The 21,537-nt window shown below is 42.3% G+C and overlaps 1 protein-coding gene across 1 annotated transcript in view; it reads left to right on the top strand.

Annotated features, from left to right (window-relative positions):
• Positions 1 to 21,537, top strand: part of SPTB (spectrin beta, erythrocytic) — a 167,013-nt gene that overhangs the window by 133,808 nt on the left and 11,668 nt on the right. The window contains 1 exon segment of the mRNA XM_021004711.2: positions 413 to 491. Coding sequence (XP_020860370.2) covers positions 413 to 491 — 79 coding nt within the window.

The raw sequence follows: 21,537 nt of genomic DNA, 5'->3' as shown, positions 1-21,537 counted from the left end.
AATTCCTGAGAAGTCCTGGGTCTGGAGGCTTTGTAAATTATTAATGGAAGACAAAGGGAGAGCTCTTCTGAATCGTGTGGGACCTAAAACTGGAAAGGTAAATCTGAAATAAAGAGAATTAAGTTTTATTGCTCTGGATCACCGCCACTGGGGCAAAGCTCACTCCTCATTCTTCCAGGAGCCACGTGTAATGTTCACATGGCTGCTTTGCATGGGAGACTCTTCCATTTTTCAAAGGATTATGAATTTGGGGGGGAAGTATTTACCTAAATTTCATAGGGTGAGCTTGCTGCTGTTTTCTGGGGATCTGTCCATGTTAACCTGTGTGCTCTATGTAAGAAGTCAGTCTCCATTCGGTAGGTGCTGCCTTATGAAACGATTTGTTTTTCAACTGATCTTCCGTGTTCCTCAGGGCTCAGGAGGAGGAAGGTGAGACAGCTGGGGAGCCTCCTCGGAGTCTCCATCGGGTAACCACTGAAAGAACATCGCCGGTCAGTTCCTTCTCACGTTTGTCTAGTTCCTGGGAATCTCTACTGCCAGACCCCATACACCCATCCTAGAGCTCAGGCCGAGTCAATTGGCAGGAATGCTGAGAATGGTGCACCCATCACTCCCCTGGCCCGTCCGTCTTCCCCTCCCCCTTCCAGAGGCTCCTGTTTCAGTTCAGTCTTCCTCATTTTATGGTGTTTACTTAATTCTCTAGTATAACTGACTTCCTCCTCAATTCTGTGTAAATGAAATGCCGGGAGGGGATTATGTGCCTATCCATCGAGGTGCCTTCCCTTTTAGTCTGGTTTTATTTAGTTTAATAAATGTTAATGGATAAACATATCACTGTTCATAGCAGAGGGAAGACCAAATAATTCATGCTGAGCTGTTCTGTTTTTAAACTTTCTGTTTTCCTTCCAATTCACCCCTTCCTTGTCCTCAGAACTGGAGTGTTTTTCTCCCCACTTGCAGGACCTTCTGAGTTCTGGAAGTAGACTCATTCTTCTCTGGCCCTGAGAGTGGGAAGTGCACAGTACCCATTCCTTCTACCCCCATCCTCATGAGCTCCTTTTTTTTTTCTTAATGAAAACTTTTACCACCTTTCTCAATTCCCATTCATCCAGGCCTGATGCCCCAGATTCCCTGGGGTACACATGTGGAGGTCCTGGAGGCTGGGAAGGGGGTTAAGTGGAAGAGTGGGAGAAGAAAACCTTAGAATATCAGATGAAGGGGGTGAGATCTAAGCCTTCTGTTGTACACAAGAAAGGTATGTAGTAGACGTAGCAGAGGAGACAGCAGAAGAGGCTCAGGGATTACTATAGTCAACCAAGATCCCAGGATTTCATTCAGGGGCTCTCTAGAGGGCGTCGTCAGAGGTTATGAGTAAGACAAAACCCAGAAGAGGAGAAAAAAGGGGTCACGGCGGCAAGGTAAGAAGCAGGTTCCAGCGGAGTTTCTGTTGGGGACAAGTGAAGGTATAAAGGCATTTCTGTGGGGGAACAGTTATTTGGTGATGAAGTCAAATGAATACAGACCTGCGAAAGTGAGCAAGAAGAAAGCAAGAAGATGTCTTGTGTACCACCAGCCTATGCACAGCATTCCTACCTGCATGGCGCTACTTCCCCTTCCATTCCTAAGTCATCCAGCCCAGTGCATGCTTCCGTGGATCTCCTGGGTAGAAGTGAAGTGAAGCGTGGTCCTCCTTCACCCCACCCTGTCTTGGTTTCTAGACGTTAGTGAAATCTGGGGACAGGGCAAGAAATTAACTCAGGCTGTAAACTGGTTTTCTGTGAGATACCACTGTATCGGATCTCATGCCCAAACCAGATTTGTGCCCTCTCCCTCTCAGTACCTGAGCCGGGGTAGTGGTAAGAATACTGTCCGAGGAGTCAGGAGACATGAGTTTTAGTCCCAGTTTAGTCACTGGCTTGCTGTGTGACTTTAGGTAAGTCATTTTAATGTGTTTAATGTCTTCATTTAAGAAATGAGAAGGTTGGATTAGATGATCTCAAAAGGTCCTTTCTAGGACCATTCTTCCAAGTACCATTCTTAGATTAAGCCTGCACATTTATGTCTTCATACTCTAAAAACACACATACACAGTGCGTATCTCTGCTGCCTCGTGCCTCAGTGATATTCAGAAACCTGCTCTGGCCCCCACGTGCTTGGCAGGAGGGCAGTAGCAGAAGTCCAGCAGTGGAGGACGCAGGGTCCACCTCAGAAGCTCCCAAGAAAGTTCCTTTTGCATGTGGTAATCCTCCTTCCTGGCCTTTGGTGAAATAATCCCAAACTCCCACTAACCAGCAGGCAGCCATGGCAACAGGAGCAGAGCTGAACTAAACCAAGCCCAGCATTTGCCAAAAAAAAAAAAAAGTTGTGGTCTGACTTCCCAAAATAACCTTGCCTCTACCTCTTCTGGAGACACAGGACTTGAGGCCATGTGGCCAGTGCTGTCCTCCAAAGACTCACTGCTTTCCTGCTCCGTGGCTGTTTTCCCTAGTATAAATCATTATTTGTCTGTGTGGAATTGTATACGGTGTCTGTGTGCATTATTGTGTCCAAACAAGTGTCTATTTAATTACTCCTTGTGTCTGTGTATGTACATGCATTTCATTTATATATGCAATAGAGCCCTGCTCTTCCTATCCCAACCCCCTTTTATCAAAGCTCCTGGAATATCCTGTGTGGGGAATGGGGAGAAGGGGGAAAATGGGGCAAATGCTTAGGGAGAAAGGTGAGTATGATTCCATATGTGTGGCTACTTCTGTATAGCCAGAAGCACTTTATCCAAATATGGAAACCTGCACGTGGCCAGAACCAAAAAGAAACGAAGACAGCAAGTCAAATGAACATGAGGCAATGGCACCAGTAGAAATGGATGGTCTGTTGCTCCATCTTCCGGGGTTCTTTTACCTTTTGTTTTCATGGAGAGCTGCTTTTTTTTAGTGGGGGATGGGGACTCAAGGAAAACAGAAAGGAAGGGGAAAAGGAGGGTGTGGAAGGTTGGGAATTGTTTTGGCCAAAGAGGAATTTTGAAAAATGTTTTCTGCCTGTTAACCCCACTGGAAACATCTCCCCTCCCTATGAGACATAAAATCCTGGGGAATTGGTGGCTGCATTCTTGTCTGTGTGCATGCTGTCTTGGTGCCGGTGGCCATGTAGGATAGACACGTGCTTAGTCTCCGTCTTACGTTGTTTCATGTGAAAAGGGTTGCTCGTGCATGACAAACTCCTTGCCTTCTCTCCCTGTTACGTGAGAAGGGAGTGGGATGGACCAGAATGCAGTCCAGCAAACACATCACTATTAATGTCCAGGTGCCAGGAGAGCTGTCCCGGAGGTTCACCAGACTCCCATTCCTCATGCCACATAGACATTACCTTTCATACATCTGTGCATAAACATATACTCCCTCTCAAAGATTAGTCTATATTGAATTCATTAAGATTTTTCAATCCATTTTGCCTTCTTTCCAAGAATATGGTTAGTCACTTAATTTACTCCTTCCCCCTCCAGTTTTTTCCAGTATGTTCAGTCCAGTTGAGGGTTACCTCTAGCATTCAGGAAGTCTTAGCCTTTCTTTATGTCAAAGCCTCCTTTGGCAGACTGGTAAGCCATGGACCCCTTCTCAGAAGAGTGTCTGTAAATGAATAAAATAAAATACATAGGATTACAAAAAGAAATACAAAAGAAACTAATTATTTCAAAATAGCTTTTAAGATGTTTTTAAAAGTTAATGGACCCCAGGTTATGAACCTCTACTATAAATGCTTTTTTCCATTACGTTACAAAAGCAAATTTGTAATGTAGTGATTTTTATTTATTGCATAAGGGGCATAAATCACTTTTGGAGACCTTCTTTATATCCTTGACCTTCATGGCTGGACATGAGTGTTTTACTTAAACTATTCTTTCAACCTTTGTGACATTTGACAAACAATGTAATTACTTCCCACCCCCTAATACCAGTCTCTCTGAGAATCAGTGGCTGTCTTGCCAAGGACTAGATCACAAGAAATTGATTGATTTTCTCTGTCTCATCATTCATCATGAAGGACTATAAACCAATCCCCCAGCTCAGGGAATGACTTCCCCAGATTTTCCAGAACAGAAGAAAAGGTAACCTGAAGCCTGCCCTGTCTCTGGACCTTGTCTAGAACCTTCTGCAAGGGCAGCTTATCCTGGACAGCGTGGAGGCCCGTTGTATTGTATGCTTGCTGTTCAGATACTAGCACTCTCCTTAGGAATGTCCACTTTCCATCCCATCCCACTCCACTCCACTCCACCTTTCCTCTGCTTCATGAAGCTCACAGGAACGTGGTGCAGGTGATAGGTGAGTATATGGGGGCAACAGAAGGGACAAGATGCAGATGTGCAGAAGGCAAAATTTGGGGTAAGCATACAGGGAGAGGGCAAAGAAGAGGTCATGTGGTCTAGTGAAAAAAGCATCAGGGACCTGGGTTCTAGTAATGGCTTCACCACTAACTAGCTGCGTGGACTTGGGTAAGTTAATTAATTTCCTTTGTTTCTTTATCTCTAAATGATGATGCCATCTATGAAATAATAATTTCCTCCTTACTTTACAAATATGTTGGGAGGTTTGAGAATGTGTGAAAATATCATATAAATGGAAATATTTCAACATATTTGAGAGACTAAAGAAGACCTATACTTAATTTGTTTTTTATAGTCTATCTCTTAGTATCTAGATTATTGACAAGTGTTATCTAGCCAATGCTTGGAGAAGAGGAGATAATTATCATGGAAAGAGACTTTGATTGGGAGTCAGGAGATCCGGGTTCTAGTCTTGGCTTTACACCTTGTTAACTCTATGTCCCTGAACAAGTAGATTTACTTCTAGGTCTCAGTTTTCTCATCCACAAAACTAGGGACTTGAGGTAGGTGAACTCTAGCCTTCGAGCCTTAACACTCATGGATTCCTCTGGTTAGGGATCTAGAATTCTTTCCATAGAGTAGGGATGCACTCCAACCTTTTTAGTGAGATTCCTCCCTCCCACCTCCAGGATTGTACTTTCCTAAGGTGTCCAACATTTAAGAGACCTGAATCTTTTCCCTCCCTGTCTCTGCCTTTTCCTTGCTGGAATAACCCTCAGGCAAGTGTATGCCTCAGTTTTCCTGCCTTTACCTGCACTAACCTGCCTTACAAGGCTATTAATTAACATTTGTGTGAAAGAGTTCTTGTTCTTATTTTCTTTAAAAAGCAATATGCCCATTTTTACTAATGGCAGCATGGCCTACTGGAAGGAATGATGAGCATGGAATCACAGAATGTGAGAATCAGAAGGGACTTCGGTAATTATTTGGTCCAACACAAAAAGGAATCCCACTATAACACAGCCAGTAAGTGGTTTTCCAATTTCTGTTTGATTGTCTCCAAAGAAGAGGAGCCCAACCTCTCACAGGAGCCCATTCCACTGTTGGAGAACTAATTATTAGAAACTTTTTGTTCCCCTGATGCTGAACCTAAATTTGATTCTTTTCATCCTCCATCCATTGGTCCTACAGAACAATCCTAGTCTATCCTGCATGTGACAAGAAGATCTGGGTTCAGCTCACAACTCTAACATTAGCTGTGTGGACATCTATGGGCATGTCACTTAACCTCTCAGAGGGTGAGAACACTTGTAGTACCTACCTCTCAGAGATGTTGTGAAGATATGAATATGCAAATATGAATATGTAAACTTTTAAAGTGTTAAATGGAGATAAGCTATTATTATTATTAAGGTACAAAATCTGGAATCTATTTTCCTTCTCTACTTTTTAAAACCCACAGCTTAGCAGTAATAAAAGGCCCGTAAAACACAGATCCTGTCTGTTTGGGTGGAAGAGAGGGGAAAAGTACAGAAGGAAAGCCACTCCCTGCAGTCTGACAGATAGAAATCATTTTTAGCCACAACTAATCCTTGCTTTGTGAAGACCCTTTAATCCAGGGGCAACACACTGAAGCCTCAGATCCCACTCTTAATCTTGCAACACTGACCCTGAACATTTAGGCTCAATATAAAGGGAAATCTCCTAAAAGTGAGAGTTATTCCAAAGTTGAATTAGACTGTCTCAGGAGGAAGTCCTGCGGGTTTCCCTTCCACTGGAGGTCTTCAAGCAAAGACTAACTGCTTTGGAGGGTCTCTTGTAGTGGAGACTCTTTGGGTGGGTTACGAGTTGGGGTTGGTGGCTCCGGAGGACCCTTTCATATCTGGAATTCAATAATTCTGTGGGTTTAGCTTGAGGATACTAAGTTCCTTGTCTTCATTCCTTTCTCTATCACAGACTGATCTTGGATGAATGATTTAAGTGGCCTGTGCATTTGGATGTGGTCTCATTGAAACAACCAGCCATTTTTAAAATATAAGCAACAACACAACCCGGTTCTTAGAGTGGGGTGAATTGGGAACAAGGATAGCAGGCCCCACTTCCAACATTTCTTCTAGTAGCAGCTTCAGCGGTGTTCCTCTTCTTGTCAGCACTCTTGTAGTTGGCTGGGAGCTTTTAACAAGCCACTAGAACAAACAGTATGTATTGACAGCATTAGATTGAAAAAGAAGCCATTGTTTCTTTTTTGCCTGGACAAGCTTTTACTCCTCTTCTCCTGGCATCACCACCTCCGCCCCATTCCATGAGACAGAGATGACGTGGAAATCACTTGTTCATTAGAGGTAGGCATGGCAAGTAAACAATAATTTCCCCTCAAACATGGGATGGTCTCTCCTCTCTCTGACCACTGGAATGATTAAGTTAATGTGCATAATGGTCCATCTGTCTACAGTGCCAGGGTGCAGTCTCATTGCTCCATCCTTCCAAAATGAAAACTCTTGGACTACTTTCCTGCATCTGCCCACTGCTCTTCCCTCTTTATGTTTACTCGGGGAAGGCACCTGACAAGGTAATTGCCTTGTGTCTCTCTAGATCTCCAGATCATCCTCAGGTCCTTTTTTAAAAATTTCTTTCCTAGGTATGTGTTGGCAGAGTAGGTAACAATAAGATAACACATAAAAACTTCAGAAGTGGACGTGAATATGGAAATCATCATAATACAGCATCCTAGCTGGGATTGAGAGTTGTCCTTTTTCTCTCTAAAATCTCTATTTTTCTCATGCTAATTACTGTGGTTTGGGGGCGGGGGGAGCATCTTATTTACTTGACTATGAGATCCTCAAAGTCAGAGATTATTTTTGTCCGTAGTGTACAGAACTCATTACTCAATAATACCCAGAACCCGTGAGTACCAAATAATAATGCTAATGACGATAATGAAGGCAAGTTCATAGAAGAATAATTATTCTCCTAAGTGCTAATCTACTCATCACCCACCATGTGGAAAGTATTAATCTCTTGGTTTTTTTTTTATCCCTAATCTAAAGGGAATCTGGCCTTTTCTCAGTCTCTTTTCACCTCCATTATAATGTTGGTGTAGTCTTTAACTTTCTGCTTTAACAACTTCATCCTCAGTCTCCATTTCTAATATATGATAGAAGGCTGACCCATACAGTTTAGCTGCTGGGTTATCTTTGTCTTTCTACTTTGGTCAACTCTTACCTTTCAACTGTAATGCAAGGGTCTTTCTTCACTGTCTTACACCTTAGCTTTTACATCATCTTTATTTCCCTATTCATTTCTGCTCCTCCCTCTGGTTGATTACTTGATTTTGTCTTTTGCTGCTTTCAGTTTCATCTTCTATGCTGTCTTCCCCAAACTAAAGTATTCCTTTTTCCTACTCCACTGAGTGAAACATTCTGCCTACCATCTTTACCAGTCACAAACCATGATGGGAATCCCTGCCCTAATGGACAGAAATTGAGCTGAAATCCATGTTGAACTGGAAAAGGACGCTCTCAGCTGCAAGACATGACCTGCCTTTTTCAGGGATCTGAACTACCCCAGGGCTATTCAGTTGTCTGGTTGCATACCTAGGAGTGTGTCTTATCTAGCAACTTATCCCTCTTTCTGCCTCTTACAATGCAGCCATCATACCTGTCACCTGCATTGTTTCGCCAAGTGGATTATATAAGCATCCCATTTAAATTTTGGGCCTTTTGGGAAGGGACTTTGCCCTGCTTTGGTGCCTCTTACCACACTTTCATTTATACAAAATAGTTTACTCTTTCTTACACCTGAGACAGAATGTAAGACCCTCTTAACTCACATGAATGCCTGGTATGAGTTGTAATGGTTGCCCTCAACAACACTCTTTTTTTTTTCAAGGCAGTTGGGGGTAAGTGACTTGCCCAGGGTCACACAGCTAATAAGTGTCAAGTGTTTGGTCTGAGGCCGGATTTGAACTCAGGTCCTCCTGACTTCAGGGCCGGTGCTCTGTCCACTGCTCCATCTAGCTGCCCCTCAACAACACTCTTGCATCCCCAGACACACACTGTGTGAGATCAGTCCTACCTGGAGCCACCTTCCCAGAGCCCCTCTCATCCTAGGCCCCCATCCCATTTACTGCATTGTACTTAAACTATTGTAGCCTGACCCTTGTCAGGGGTTCTAATCCTTGCTTTGTCCCCGACTAGCCCTGAGACCTTGAGTAAACGACTAAAGCAATGATCATCTGTAAAATGAAGAGTTGAATTAGATGATAAACCACTAACTTTTAGAGCAAGAATAAAATTTGTTCTTGCTCTGAAAGTTGGTGGTTCTATGATGCCTTCTAGGTTTTTTTCTTTTCCTGTTTTGCTACTTTACATTTCATCTTCTCTCATTCCCCTTCTCAGCACCCTTACTGTCAGTACCTGAGTTGTGTCTCATTGCTGGGAGAAAAGCCAGACTCCTAGACTTTTCAGGTCTAGATTCTCTGAGAGTCATCTGAAATCTGCAACTAATTCCAGGTACTTAGGCACTGATGAGCAGGTGTATGCAATACTGTTATTTTATAAGATCCCTATGTCCTTGGGAAAAAATGTGACCTGCCTTTTCCTAACTCCACCATTGCTTCCCACTCCTTTCTACTTCTTTCCTCACCACTGTGCAAGAGGAGTATCGTACCTCCCTGCAGCAAAGTCTCCTGGAATGGGACAACATGAAATTGGTAAGCTTATCAGTATTGCCAGTGCAGCGGAAAGAATGCTGGATTTGAAGTCAAAGGACCTGGTTTTAGATATTGACTCTGTTTGACCTTGAGCAAATCATCCATTTGCTCTAAACCTTGGTGTTTTCTTCTGTAAAATAAGGAGGTTGGAATACATTATCATTAAATTCCCTTCCTGGGTTAAACTATAACCATGCCTCCCCCAGGGACAGTGGTATGTACTCCATTCAGCTTAATTCCAACTATGAGCCCCACAGATTTCTGCTGGATGGCCTCAGGCCCTCCCCTGCTAACTCACCTCTCCAGATTGCTCCCTTACTTTTAGCCTTGCTCTCTTATCACCCCTTAGGCACATCTTAAATCCGTATTTTTCTGGGGCTGCTTCTTCTTCTTTGGGAAACTTGGGACTCTCCCTAGCCATGGAAACTTGTCACATCATCTCTGCTGATTTTTGTACTCTAGTTAAGCCAGTCACAAGAGAGAAAAAGCATGCTTTTATGGGGGAATTGCCCTATCTAGAGTCAGAAGGCCTGGATTCAAAACTCATCTGTATTATTTATTTGTTGTTTGACAGGCTATTAACTTGATCTTTCTGAGCCTGGTTGATCATTCATAAAAATGGGATAGTACACTTGTACTTCCTAACTCACAGATGTGAAGAAAAGCTTTAAACAAATATGGTACATTATTATCTCTTTTTGTTGTTCAACCATTTCAGTTGTGTCTGACTCTTTGTGACCCCATTTGAGGTTTTCTTGACAGAGATACTGGAATGGTTTGCCATTTCCTTCTCCAGCCCATTTTACAGATGAGGAAACTGAGGCAAACAGGATTAAGTGACTTGCTCAGAGTCACACAACTAGTAAGTCTGAGGTTGGATTTGAACTCAGGTCTTCCTGATTCCAGGGCTAGCAGTCTACCCATTGTGCCACCTAGCTGCCCTGTTATGTTCTCTCTGTTGATATAATGTATCCCAACCAAGAAACCACAGTTTCTTGGTTTGGTTTAGCCCTCCAGGCTAAAATTTTTCTTCAGGTCTTTGTCTTTACGTTGTTGGTTCAGCTACAGTGTAGGTTTTCTGTTTGCCAATCTCTGGATCTTTTTACTTTCCAGGAAATCTTTACCAAAAATCTCAGTATTAAATGGCTATGTATGATTTACAAGAGCATCAGGCAAATAACTTCTGCTTCCCCTGTGTCTCTCACTTCTTTCTAAGAGAATATGGCAATGAGTTTCTTTGCCCTAGACCATGAGGAGAATATGCAGGTGCCCTCTGACGTCGTTTGACCTTGCTGCCCTTCCCCAGGGGCCATACAGTTAGGTATACCATGTAGCAAAACAGTCTACACATCATGGCAAGAATGGTTCCAGGACTAATTCAGCAGTAACTCCAGCCTCTCACATTAGCGGGTTTGAGCATAATGCTAAGGTGGCCAAGGATATGGGTTTGCTCACTTGGGTGGGTCATTACTTCTCTTTACTCTGTGACCACAGGCTCCACCCTCATCCCAGCCAACTGTCTGATCACGTCATCATGGTAGGCAGCTGATGAACTGGAATCAAGTTGAGGGGAACTCTCTCCCTAGCTACTCACTTAGCCTTCCTCGGGCTTCAGTTTCTTGGCTATGACTCTAGCTTGCTTCCTCTTTGCCATTCGCACCTTAACTACATACTAGATGCAGGAGTAATCAACTCTGACTAGGTGAATAAGCATCAGTTAATGGGCGCTTCATTGATTCGGCAGGGTTAGCTGAAGTGGAAATTGAACAGAAGCATAGGATTTTGTGGAGACTGGGAGGTCTACAGAGTGTAAAAAGATACTTTGGTGGGTTTAAGATAGCATCCTTATGAGATTACCTTTGACCCATATAGATGGAAACTCACTGAAGTCATCTTGTGCATCCTGGTCTTCCCACGAATCCTCGTAAATACACAAAGCAAATGCCAAAAACACATAGCCAGGCATACAAATTATGCAAATTGCACAGTATTTGCTGATCTGTGTATGTGTTTTATCCCCTCCCTTTGAACTTGAGCTCCTGGAGGGTGTGCCTGATTTAATTTTTTTTTCATCCTTAGATCTGCAGGTTTGGCCCAGTTTTGCACATAGTAGGTGCCTAATAATCTCTTGTTGAATTGAACTGAATAAAGAATCAAGCCAGTATACTTTGTTGAGGTCTTTTAACGTGTCGTTGGTACTAGTTCAGCATGAGGACTGTCTATCTCTATTCCTCACTCCTTGTGGCCAGCTCACTTCTTTTTTCCAATCATACCTTTTTCTTGGTGTCTCTTTCCCCTCTTCTTGGGCACACAATCCTCATTATGCATATGCTACAGCTTTTTTTCATCCACCATTCATCTTTCCATTGACCTTAAGATCACCTGCAGTTTTGCATCTTTGGAGACTGTGGTCTTCAGAGATTTGCAGTCATCCCTGGAGAATATAGGTATTTTTAAAAGATAGGATTTTGTTTCAGAAAGCAATTTGGGATCATGGAAATAACTGTGAAGTCTCTGATAGTACTCAATAAAAATCCTCTGCAAATTAATAGAATTTTGCAAGCTCTTCTATTGATTTACACTGAATCTGTGACTGCTGGGTTGACTTCTTGACTCAAGGCTACTGTGCCTTGTTCAGATCACTTTAATTCAACTTCCACTCCACAAATATTTATTCTGCACCTACTAACTCCCTACAAGGCACTAAGGTCAGGGATCAGAGAACACATAGATTAAAAAAAAAAACCAGATCATTCCCTGCCCTCAAAATACTTATATTGCAGGATGGAATAGAGGTTAGGGTGGAGAAGTATAAGACAAGGCAGAATGTAATAAAGGGAAAAAAAGACATTTTAAAGTGATTTTAGGGGCAGATAGGTGGCACAGTGGATAGAGCACCAGCCCTGGAGTCAGGAGGACCTGAGTTCAAATCCAGCCCCGACACATAACACTCACTAGCTGTGTGACTCTGGGCAAGTCACTTAACTCCAGTTGCCTCACCAAAAGGAAAAAAAAAAGAAAGAAAAAAAAGAAAATGATTTAGAAAAGCATAAGGAGGGAGATCAGGGGAGGTTTCATGGAGAAGGTTACACCTGATCTTAGCCTAGAAGAGGATTTTTTTAAAAAAATAGATTAGAAGCAGGAAGTGCATTCCACACCTTGGGCTTGTTTTTGCTTTTTGCAATGACTTCCTAGGGAGTCTTTCAGTCAGTTACTTATACAAATCTTGCACTTCAAAGAGAAGTGCAGAACAGTCTGAAGAAAGACCCTTTCCCTCTTTCCCCTCCCCTAGTTTACACACATTGAGTCTAATCTCCACATTTTCTATCTTGAGTCTCCTCTATCCCTCTCCCCACAGTGAGTATGTTAAAATGGTCATTTTGGCCAAGAAGTAGCATGACAGTCATACGTAGAGAGCTGACCTCAAAGACAGAAATGGATTCAAATCCCACTTCTGCTGTGTACTGGCTGTGAGATTCTAGGCAAGTCACTTAACCTTGCACTGGCCAGACAACTCTCTGAGACAATAACTTACAGAGAAGGTGTGCCAAATGCAGTGGCAGAGGAAGTTTTCTCCGCTGAAAGTTCTGTATGTGAATGATATCATAGGTCCAGTCACTATACCCAATGCACATTGGCTAAGACTTTGGCAAGACCAAAAAAGGAAGAAGGGGAAGAGATGGAGCTGCAAATTCCTGATGAACTCTTTTGTGTCCTCTTTTTTATTGGAAGTAAAGGTCTTAGAGTGGGGAAAGTGGGAGAAGAGCATGTGTCTTTGAAGATGTAAAGGGAATGGTCAGGGCTTGATCTCTGCAGGGACGAGGCATGTCTCATGGGGTCTCCACCACTACACTCCCTTATAACTGTACCATGGCCCCCTTAGGACTGGTTTTTAGATGGGGTCTGCAGAAGGAAGACACTTTTCCTTGCTTGTTCCTCCTCTCCAAATAGAAACTACCAATTTCCTTAGGACAAGGATGAATAAGGAGTCTTGATCAACACTTGAAGAGGGTAACATCACCCAGAGAACTAGATATTCCTGACCTGTGGCAGCACCCTGTTTCTAACTCATCCCCACTAATGTTCTTACATGACCTCATTCTCAGTTCTTACTTAGCCTTGCCCCAGCACAGAGGTCATTTAAACAATGCCTTCATCTGAGTAATTGTGCAGTTTGGAAGAAATCCTGGTACGTGTCTCTGGGGTGGTGAAGGGCTCACCCACCCAGTCTGTCCTCCAGCTCTAGCCTGGACTCTGTGGCCAAAACCACACTGCCCATTTCTTCTGCACAAGCCTGCCGAGAGGGATGACTGGGATCCTGTATTGAGAGGAGCAGGGTGGGTGAAGGAGGATGATACTTAGGTGCTGAGCATTGGAAGACAGTCTTGGAGTGGAAAATGCTTATTTTCGGGTGAAGGAGCAGATGGTTTAGGTAGGAGGAGAATGGAGTTGGATAGAAGTAAGAGCAGTCCCCCCACAAAAGAAGCATTAGATTATTAGTTAATATTCTGCTATTAGTCATAGGTTCATGTTCTGTTGTCACCACCAAAGGATAAAAAAAGAATAGATTCATTTTCCACAGACCCTCACCTCTGGATTTAATATCTTTTCCCATTTCTCTTTCCCAATACTTCTCTTTTTCCCACCCTGACTTCTGTAGTCCGGAACACAAAACTGACTTAAGGGCACAGTTGTTCTTTCTAAGGCAGCATGAAAGCATATAAGGCTACAAACTATAGTTGAGATAAACTTCAGGTTAATTATTTCATTCCTTGGTGATCTGAGACTAGCCTCACAGTTACCATTGCCCTTTCCTAATCTGCAGGCCTCCTGCTTTGGAATTCTGAATTTGGGGGGCAGGGGTCATTACTGTTCCTTTAAATCTCGTTTTTGTTCAGTCATTTTTCAGCCTGACTCTTCAGTGTCTGACCCTTTGTGACCCCATTTGGGGTTTTCTTGGCAATGATACTGGAGTGGTTTGCCATTTCCTTCTCTAGCTCATTTTATAGATAAGCAATCTGAAGCCAGAAGGGTTAAGTGACTTGCCCAGGGGCACACAGCTACTAAGTGTCTGAGGCTGTGCTTGAACTAAGGAAGATGAGTCTTCCTGATTGCAGGTCTAGTGCTGTATCCATTGTGCCACCTAGCTGCCCCATTTTATCTTACCATCTTTTATCCCTTAGACCAAAATTGTATTTTCTTCCAGCAACCTTAAGTATTTGGAGAAATAGTGTCTTCTCTTGTCTGGGTCCCAAGTTCGTTCCTTTGGGATGCAGATTAAGATTTCTGTCACCTTACCTGCCAGTATCTCCATGATCTCCCCCCCCTCCCCGCATAGAGTCAGCCATATCCTTCAAACTTTTGCATTTTCAGCAAAGCTTCACATGCTGTCCTTTTGGACAAGCAGAGAAAATGTGATTTAGATGATAATGCAGTTATGTGAGTCCAGCACTGGTTGAACAAATGGATAGGGATGAACAGATTGAGGCCTCACTGGAGGTAGGTCTATACACTTGCCCCAGGGATTGGTCTCTGATTCTGTGCTGTTCAACATCTTTATCCATTCTGCCTATAAATGCATAGATGGCATAATTATCAAATTTACATGTCAAAAGCTGGAGTAACAGAGCCAAGATCTAAAAATACCTCAACAGGCTAAAATGATAGGCTGAACTGGTAAGGTAAAATTAAACAGGGATGAATTTCTTAGGTTCAAGAAATCACAAAAGCTTATTTGGAAAAAGATCTAGGTGTTTTAGTGTATGGATTGCAAGATTAATATGGGTCAACAGTGTGATGTAGTGACCCAGAAACAATCCAAATATGTTAACATAAAGCCATAGTGTCCAGAACAAGGTGTTTGTATCCCCCGTTTCTAGCACAATGCTTGGCACATAGATATTTAAGAAATACTTATTGTTAGGGACAGCTAGGTGGCACAATGGATAGACCACTGGCCCTGAGTTCAAATCCGGCCTCAGACACATAACACTTACTAGCTGTGTGACCCTGGGGCAAGTCACTTAACCCCAATTGCTTAACAACAACAAAAAAAACCCAACACCTTATTGCTGAATAGTCCTGTTCACTCTGCCTTAAGTATTGTCTTCATTTCTGGGCATTAGTAAAATAGGACTCATCTAGAGGGAAACTAGGATGGTGAGGGACTATTAAACTAGAGACAGTCGAAAACCATAAGAGCTGTTGATAAAACTGGAGCTAGGGAAGGGTTAGGTGATATATAAGCACTGTTTTCAAGTATTTGAAAGTCTGTCATGTGGGAGGATTTCATTTGTCTTTCTTCCCCAGAGGACAGAACTAGAGTTTCATTTTATTCATTAGATTGTAAGCTTCTTAAGGGTAGAGACTGTATTTTGCCTCTTTTTTTGTATCCCCAGTGCTTAGCACACCGTGCCTGGTACATGCTAGTCACTTAATATTTATTATTGGTTTATTGGTCAATTGATGAGTGGTTGATAGTAGTAGAGAGGCAGATTTCTACTAAATATATGAAAAATAACTCCATAGCAATTAGAAGAAAACTTCCAAAAAAGGAAGTGACTACTTCAACAGATAGTCCCCTGAGGGGCCTTAAAGTAGGAGTTAGATGACCCCTCATCTCAGATCCATGCATAAGGCTGAAAGGATTTTATAGGTTTTTTTTCTTTGTTATACTAAAAGATCTCTAAAATCTCTTTTAATTCTCAAATTCCAGTAAGGATCCAAACCACCATAAAATCCAATTCTCAGTCAAGACAAGGAATAGTATGTAGGATCTAGTCAGGACCAGCTCTTCCCATAGGCAGAGGAGGTAGGTAGCTATCTTTAGATGGCTATGCAAATCCATCAATAAGGCACTGCTGCCTCCAAACATTCCCCTTACCACCCTGTACCAGTACCTGGAATCCTTGTAAGTGCGATGATTCTTTTGGACAAAAGCATGAATGTCCAGAAGGTCCTCATAAGATGCAAATAGGTTACCAAGATGGTAACCCATGAATCCATTAACCTGGTTCACCAGAGTGCATTAGAAAATGCATTGTACTCAGAGTTTGCGGACTGAGGCTCTGGACTTAGCTGTGCCATGAACCAGCTTTGAATCATTTGACTGATCACTTCATCTCTCTAGATCCAAATGTTCTTAGATTAAAAATGAGGATCAGATGAGATGATCTCTCAAGTCCCTTCTCCCTCTAATATTCTATGATTTTATGGTTATTCATAATTAAATAATTCAAGGATCTGTGTTTTCATTTCTTGCAGGGCAGATTGAAATGCCTCCATGCCTGAGTAGATAGTATTCATGACTTGCTACGGCTATAAAAAGCTCACCATCTAATACAAAGGTGGGGAACCTGCAGCCTTGAGTAGGTAACTCCAGTGGTGAATCTTACTGAACTCCAGGAATTCACTTTTCACATGAGAGACATGTAGCCTACACTCAAAAAACCTAACTTTACCAAAACTTGCAGAACTTTGACAAAATTTGTATTTAGCTGAGAATGGCCTTCAGGAACTTCAAAGCCCCAGAGTAGGATTTCAACAAGCATTTATTAAGCCCTTCCTTTATGTAGGGGCAGCTAGGTGGCACAGTAGATAGAGCGCTGGGCCTGGAGTCAAGAAGATCTGAGTTCAAATCCAGCCTCGGACTGTTACTGGCTGTACCTGGGCAAGTCACTTAACCCCTGTTCTGAGTTTCAAATCATCTATAAAATGGGGTTAATAACAGCACCTACCTCCCAGAGTTGTTGTAAGGATCAAATGAGATCATAATTGTTAAACATTTAGCACAGTGCCTGGCACATGCTGCTGTTCAGTCATTCAGCTGTGTTTAACTCTATGTGACCCCATAGACTTTGTCCATTGAGTTTTCTTGGCAAAGATACTGGAATCTTTTGCCATTTCCTTCTCCATTGTGTCCCCATTTTATGGATGAGGAACTGAAACAAATGGAGGTTAAGTGATTTGCCCAGGGTCACAAGCTAGCAAGTATCTGAGTCTGGATTTGAACTCAAATCTTCCAAAGTCCAAGCCCAGCGCTCTATCCGCTGCACCACCTAGTTGCCCCTCCTGGCACATAGTAAGTGCTGTATGTTCAGTCGTTTCAGTCGTGTCCAATTCTTCATGCTCCATTTGGGATTTTCTTGACAGAATACTGGAGTGGTTTGCCATTTCCTTCTCCAGCTCATTTTACAGAGGAGGAACTGAGGTATTCAAGGTTAAGTGACTTGCCCAGGGTCACATAGTAAGTGTGTGAGGATGGATTTTAACTCAGGTAGGACCAGCACCGTATCCACTGCACCTCCTAGCTGCCCCAAGTGCTATATAAATTTTAGCTTTAGAAGAAAAAAAAAAGCATTATTATGTGCCAGGTAGTGTACTATGCACTGATGACACAAAAACTAAGGCAAAAACGTGGGCACTGTGTAGGGTAGGGATTACCCTCGAGGAGCTCATCTTCTAATGGATAAAACGCAAACAACTATTTACACCCAAGCTATAATCAGTCTAAATGAGAGGGAACCCCAGAGGGAAGGTAGTGGGGTGGGGGAAGGGAAAGAACCAAGGAGGTCCTCTTGCTAAAGGTGGGATTTGAGTTGAGGAAACCAGGGAAGCCAGAGGTCAAAAGGGAAAGAATTCTAGGCATGCCAGACAGCTTGTGAAAAGGCTTTGTTGGGAAATAGAGTGTTATGGGTGACGAATAGCTAGTGTGTGACTAATAGCCTGCGTGATCTTAAGGGGAGTAAAGGGTAAAATGAATGAAAAATCAGGAAAGGGAGTAGGTTGTAAAGGTATTTAAAAAAAAAACAGAATATTTTATATTTGATCCCTGAGGTAATGAAAAGTCATTGGAGTTTGGGGAGGGAGGTGGAATAAAATGGTCCAACCTGCACTTTAATGGGGGAATCTTATCTTAATCTAAAGTTAAGTCAAAATTAAAAAATACCAGAAAGCATATTTTCATATGGTGGGATGTGTAGGGTTAGGGAAAACCATGGAGAATATTCAGTGCCATTTTTAACACTTACTAAACTCATACTCTGTGCAGAATATTGTGCTAGGAACTGAGAAGGATTGTTTGTTAAATTGAAGAAGGCATCATCTCTGTCCCGATGATCCTTATAATCTAGTAGGGAAGATAAGCCAGGTACACAAAGAATTATTATAAAATGGAATATTATGTTTGTAAGAAGACTATTGGACAGCTAGGTGGGTAGAGCAAAGGATAGAGCACTGAGCTTGGAATCAGGAAGACTTAGACACTAGCTATGTGACCCTGGGCAAGTCACTTAACTCTGTTTGCCTCAGTTTCCTTATCTGTAAAATGAGCTGGAGAAGGACATAGCAAACCATGCCAGTATCTTTGCCAAGAAAATCCCGCAATGGGGTCATGAAGAATCTAACATGACTGAAATGTCTTGAACAACAACAAAAAATGATATGTTTGTAATAAGTATGGAGAATGAGGAGAACACTTCTGTCTCGGATTCTAAGAGGGAACACAACATGTAAATAATTATGTACATACAAGATGTATGTAGTGTAAATGAAAGGTAACCCTAGAGGGGAAACACTAGCAGCTGGGGAGACATGGAAGTTTCTCCCGCAGAAGGTAGAATTTGAGATGAGTTTTGAGAAACAAGAAAGCAGAAGTAAAGAAGGAACACGTTCCAGGCATGGCAGACAGCCAGTGAAGAAGCCAGGGAAGGTGGAGTTTTGGGTTTCAGGAACAACAAATGGGCCAGTTTTTCTGCATCATAGAGTGCATGGAGGGGAATACAGTGTAAGGAGACTGGAAAAAAGAGGCCAAGTTGCAAAGGACTTCAAATGAGATTTTATATTTTATCATGGAATTAATAGGTAGCCGCTGCTGCCTTGATTGGGAGTGGAGAGGAGGTGACATAGATCAGTGTGCTTTAGGAAAGTCGCTTTAGGAAAACAGCAGCTGAGTGGTGGATGGATGAGAAAGACCAGCTAGAAGTCCATTACAATAGTGTAGGCATCAGGCGATGGGGGCCTGCACCAGTGGGGCAGCTATGTGAGAGGAGAGAAGGGGGCGTAGATGAGAGATGTGGCACAGGTAGAAATTACGAGAATTGGCAGTGAATTAAATATGTGGCTATGCCGGGGTTGAGGTGCCTTTGGGACCTCCAGTTTGAGGTGTGATGTTGAGACCTGTGCTCAAGAGAAGGATTTGTTTTTGTTGTCATTTCAGTTGTGGTTGACTCTCTATAATCTGACTTAGGGTTTTTTTTGGCAGAGATGCTGGAAGGGTTTGTCATCTCCTTTTCCAGCTCATTTTACAGATGAGGAAACTGAGGCAAATAGGGTTAAGTGACTTGCCAAGGGTCACACAGCTAGTAAGTGCCTGAGGTCCTCCAGACTCCAGGGCCAGCACTCTATCCACTGCATCACCAAGTTGCTCCCAAGAGAAAGATTAGGGTTAACTATGTTCCTAGTTCATAGAGATAATTGAATCCATCGGAGCTGATGAAATTCTTGAGTGAGATAGTAGTGTGGGAGAAGGTGGCCTGTTCAGAGCCTTGAGGAACATCCCTGGTCATTTCCAACTCTTGGAATTTTTAGTTTCTTTCAAGATAAGATAAAGGAAGTGAGCTCAAGTGCCACTTCCTTTAAAAGACCTTTCCTGACCTCTTCTCTTACCTCCTCTCTGTATCAAACTGTTTTGTATATATTATAAAATATAGACACCTGTATAAACAGGGTGTCCCAAAAGTCTCAGTGCTGCTTTAAGTTTTAATAACTAATTTTTCTAAGTATTTACTTATCTGTGTAAATGTTGTTTTCTCACAATGGAATATAAGCTTTGTGAGGGCAAGAACTGTCTATGTCTTCACAGGGCTTAGCACACTTCGTAGAACGCATAGGCCTATTGAATTAAAGAATCCATTCTGGCTGTTAGTCATCACCACTTTCCTTTTATGAATCATTCCTTTAATAGTGTTAGATTGTGGCTATAAAGTGAAATTAAGCCCACCATTTCAAAGAATCCCACCTTCTCTCTCCTTGTTTTGAAAATTGGGATAATATTTGCCTATCTCTAGTCCTGCAACAACTTTTCTAATTTTTCAAAAATTTTTGAAGATCACTGACAGCATCTAAACAATCACATCTGCCAGTTTCTTTCAGTATCATGTTGTATAGTTTATCTGGGCCTGGTTATATAAGTTCAATAAGGGCAGCTAGGTATTCTCTTATCATTTCTTTATTTATGATAAATTTCAATTCCTAGCTAGCCATTTTTGTTCTGTTCTTTCCAGTCTAAAGATCATTCTTGGTAGGAAAAATAATACAACATAAAGCAAGTAGTTTTGCCATCTTGCTGTTGTTTGTAACCTTTGTCCCTACCATCTTCTCCATTATCTAATCCTTCTTTTTTCCTTAACAGAAGTAAAATATCTCCTTTTGTTGTCCTTGCATTCATCTTTAGCCTCGGCTCATCTGGGGCTTTTGCCCTTCTTCCACTGATTTTACATGATGGCACCAATCTTTGGTGTCTCCCTTTTCTCTCTCCAGGTTGTTCTATGAATTCATTGCGCATTCATGTGAGACTCCTTGGGCAATTTTCCCCTAGTATTTGTAAATGCAATAATTTCTGTTTGTATCATTAGAATTTTGTTCTTGAAACTATCCCATCCCTTTGGGACGACATACCTCGTAGAATTTTAGGTTAAAGTATCACCACTATACTTTCTTTGAACACTTTAAAATTCATTACCTCAAAATCTGGGATGTGAGGGAACTTATGCTTGGCTTTCTCTTCTTTGACTATAATAGACTCAGATGGAATGGTCACTTTCTTCTAAAGGTCCTGTCATTATTACATTGCAGCCAATTCCTGGGCAGCTAAGTGGCACAGTGAGTAGAGTACTAGCCCTGGAGTCAGGAAGACTTGAATTCAAATCCATCCTCAGGGACTTACTAGCTGTGTGACCCTTGGCAAGTCACTTAACCCTATTTGCCTCAGTTTCCTCATCTGTAAAATGAGCTGGAGAAGGAAATGGCAAACCACTCCAGTATCTTTTTGCCAAGAAAACCCCAAATGAAGTCACAAAGAGTCGGACATGACTGAATGTCAATAAACCAATTCCTCTTTATTTTATGTTATTTCCCCTTTGTGCACTTATCAATCAGACCAACCTAATAATTGTTCTCTGTGCTTGACATTCAATCCTCCACCACCATGCTTTTACACAAGTGGTTCCGTGTCTGAAAAGTGCTGCCTCCTTGCCTCCATCTTCTAGAATCTATAACTTTAAAAAAAAATGCTACCAAAGGGGCAGCTAGGTGGTGCAATGGATAGAGCACCGGCCCTGGAGTCAGGAGGACCTGAGTTCAAATCTGACCTCAGACACTTGACGCTAGCTGTATGTCCCTGGGCAAGTCACTTAACACCATTGCCTGGCCCCCCCCAAAAAAAAATGCTACCAAGAAGCCATGTACTTACATGAGGCTTTCCCTGATTCCTTCTTTTACCCTCCCC

This window comes from Phascolarctos cinereus, unplaced genomic scaffold (assembly GCF_003287225.1).
Source record: "Phascolarctos cinereus isolate Bilbo 61053 unplaced genomic scaffold, phaCin_HiC Scaffold_3;HRSCAF=262, whole genome shotgun sequence".
Lineage (NCBI taxonomy): Eukaryota > Metazoa > Chordata > Mammalia > Diprotodontia > Phascolarctidae > Phascolarctos > Phascolarctos cinereus.
The sequence above is the reverse complement of the archived record's forward strand: the minus strand, read 5'-3'. Positions and strand labels throughout refer to the sequence as shown.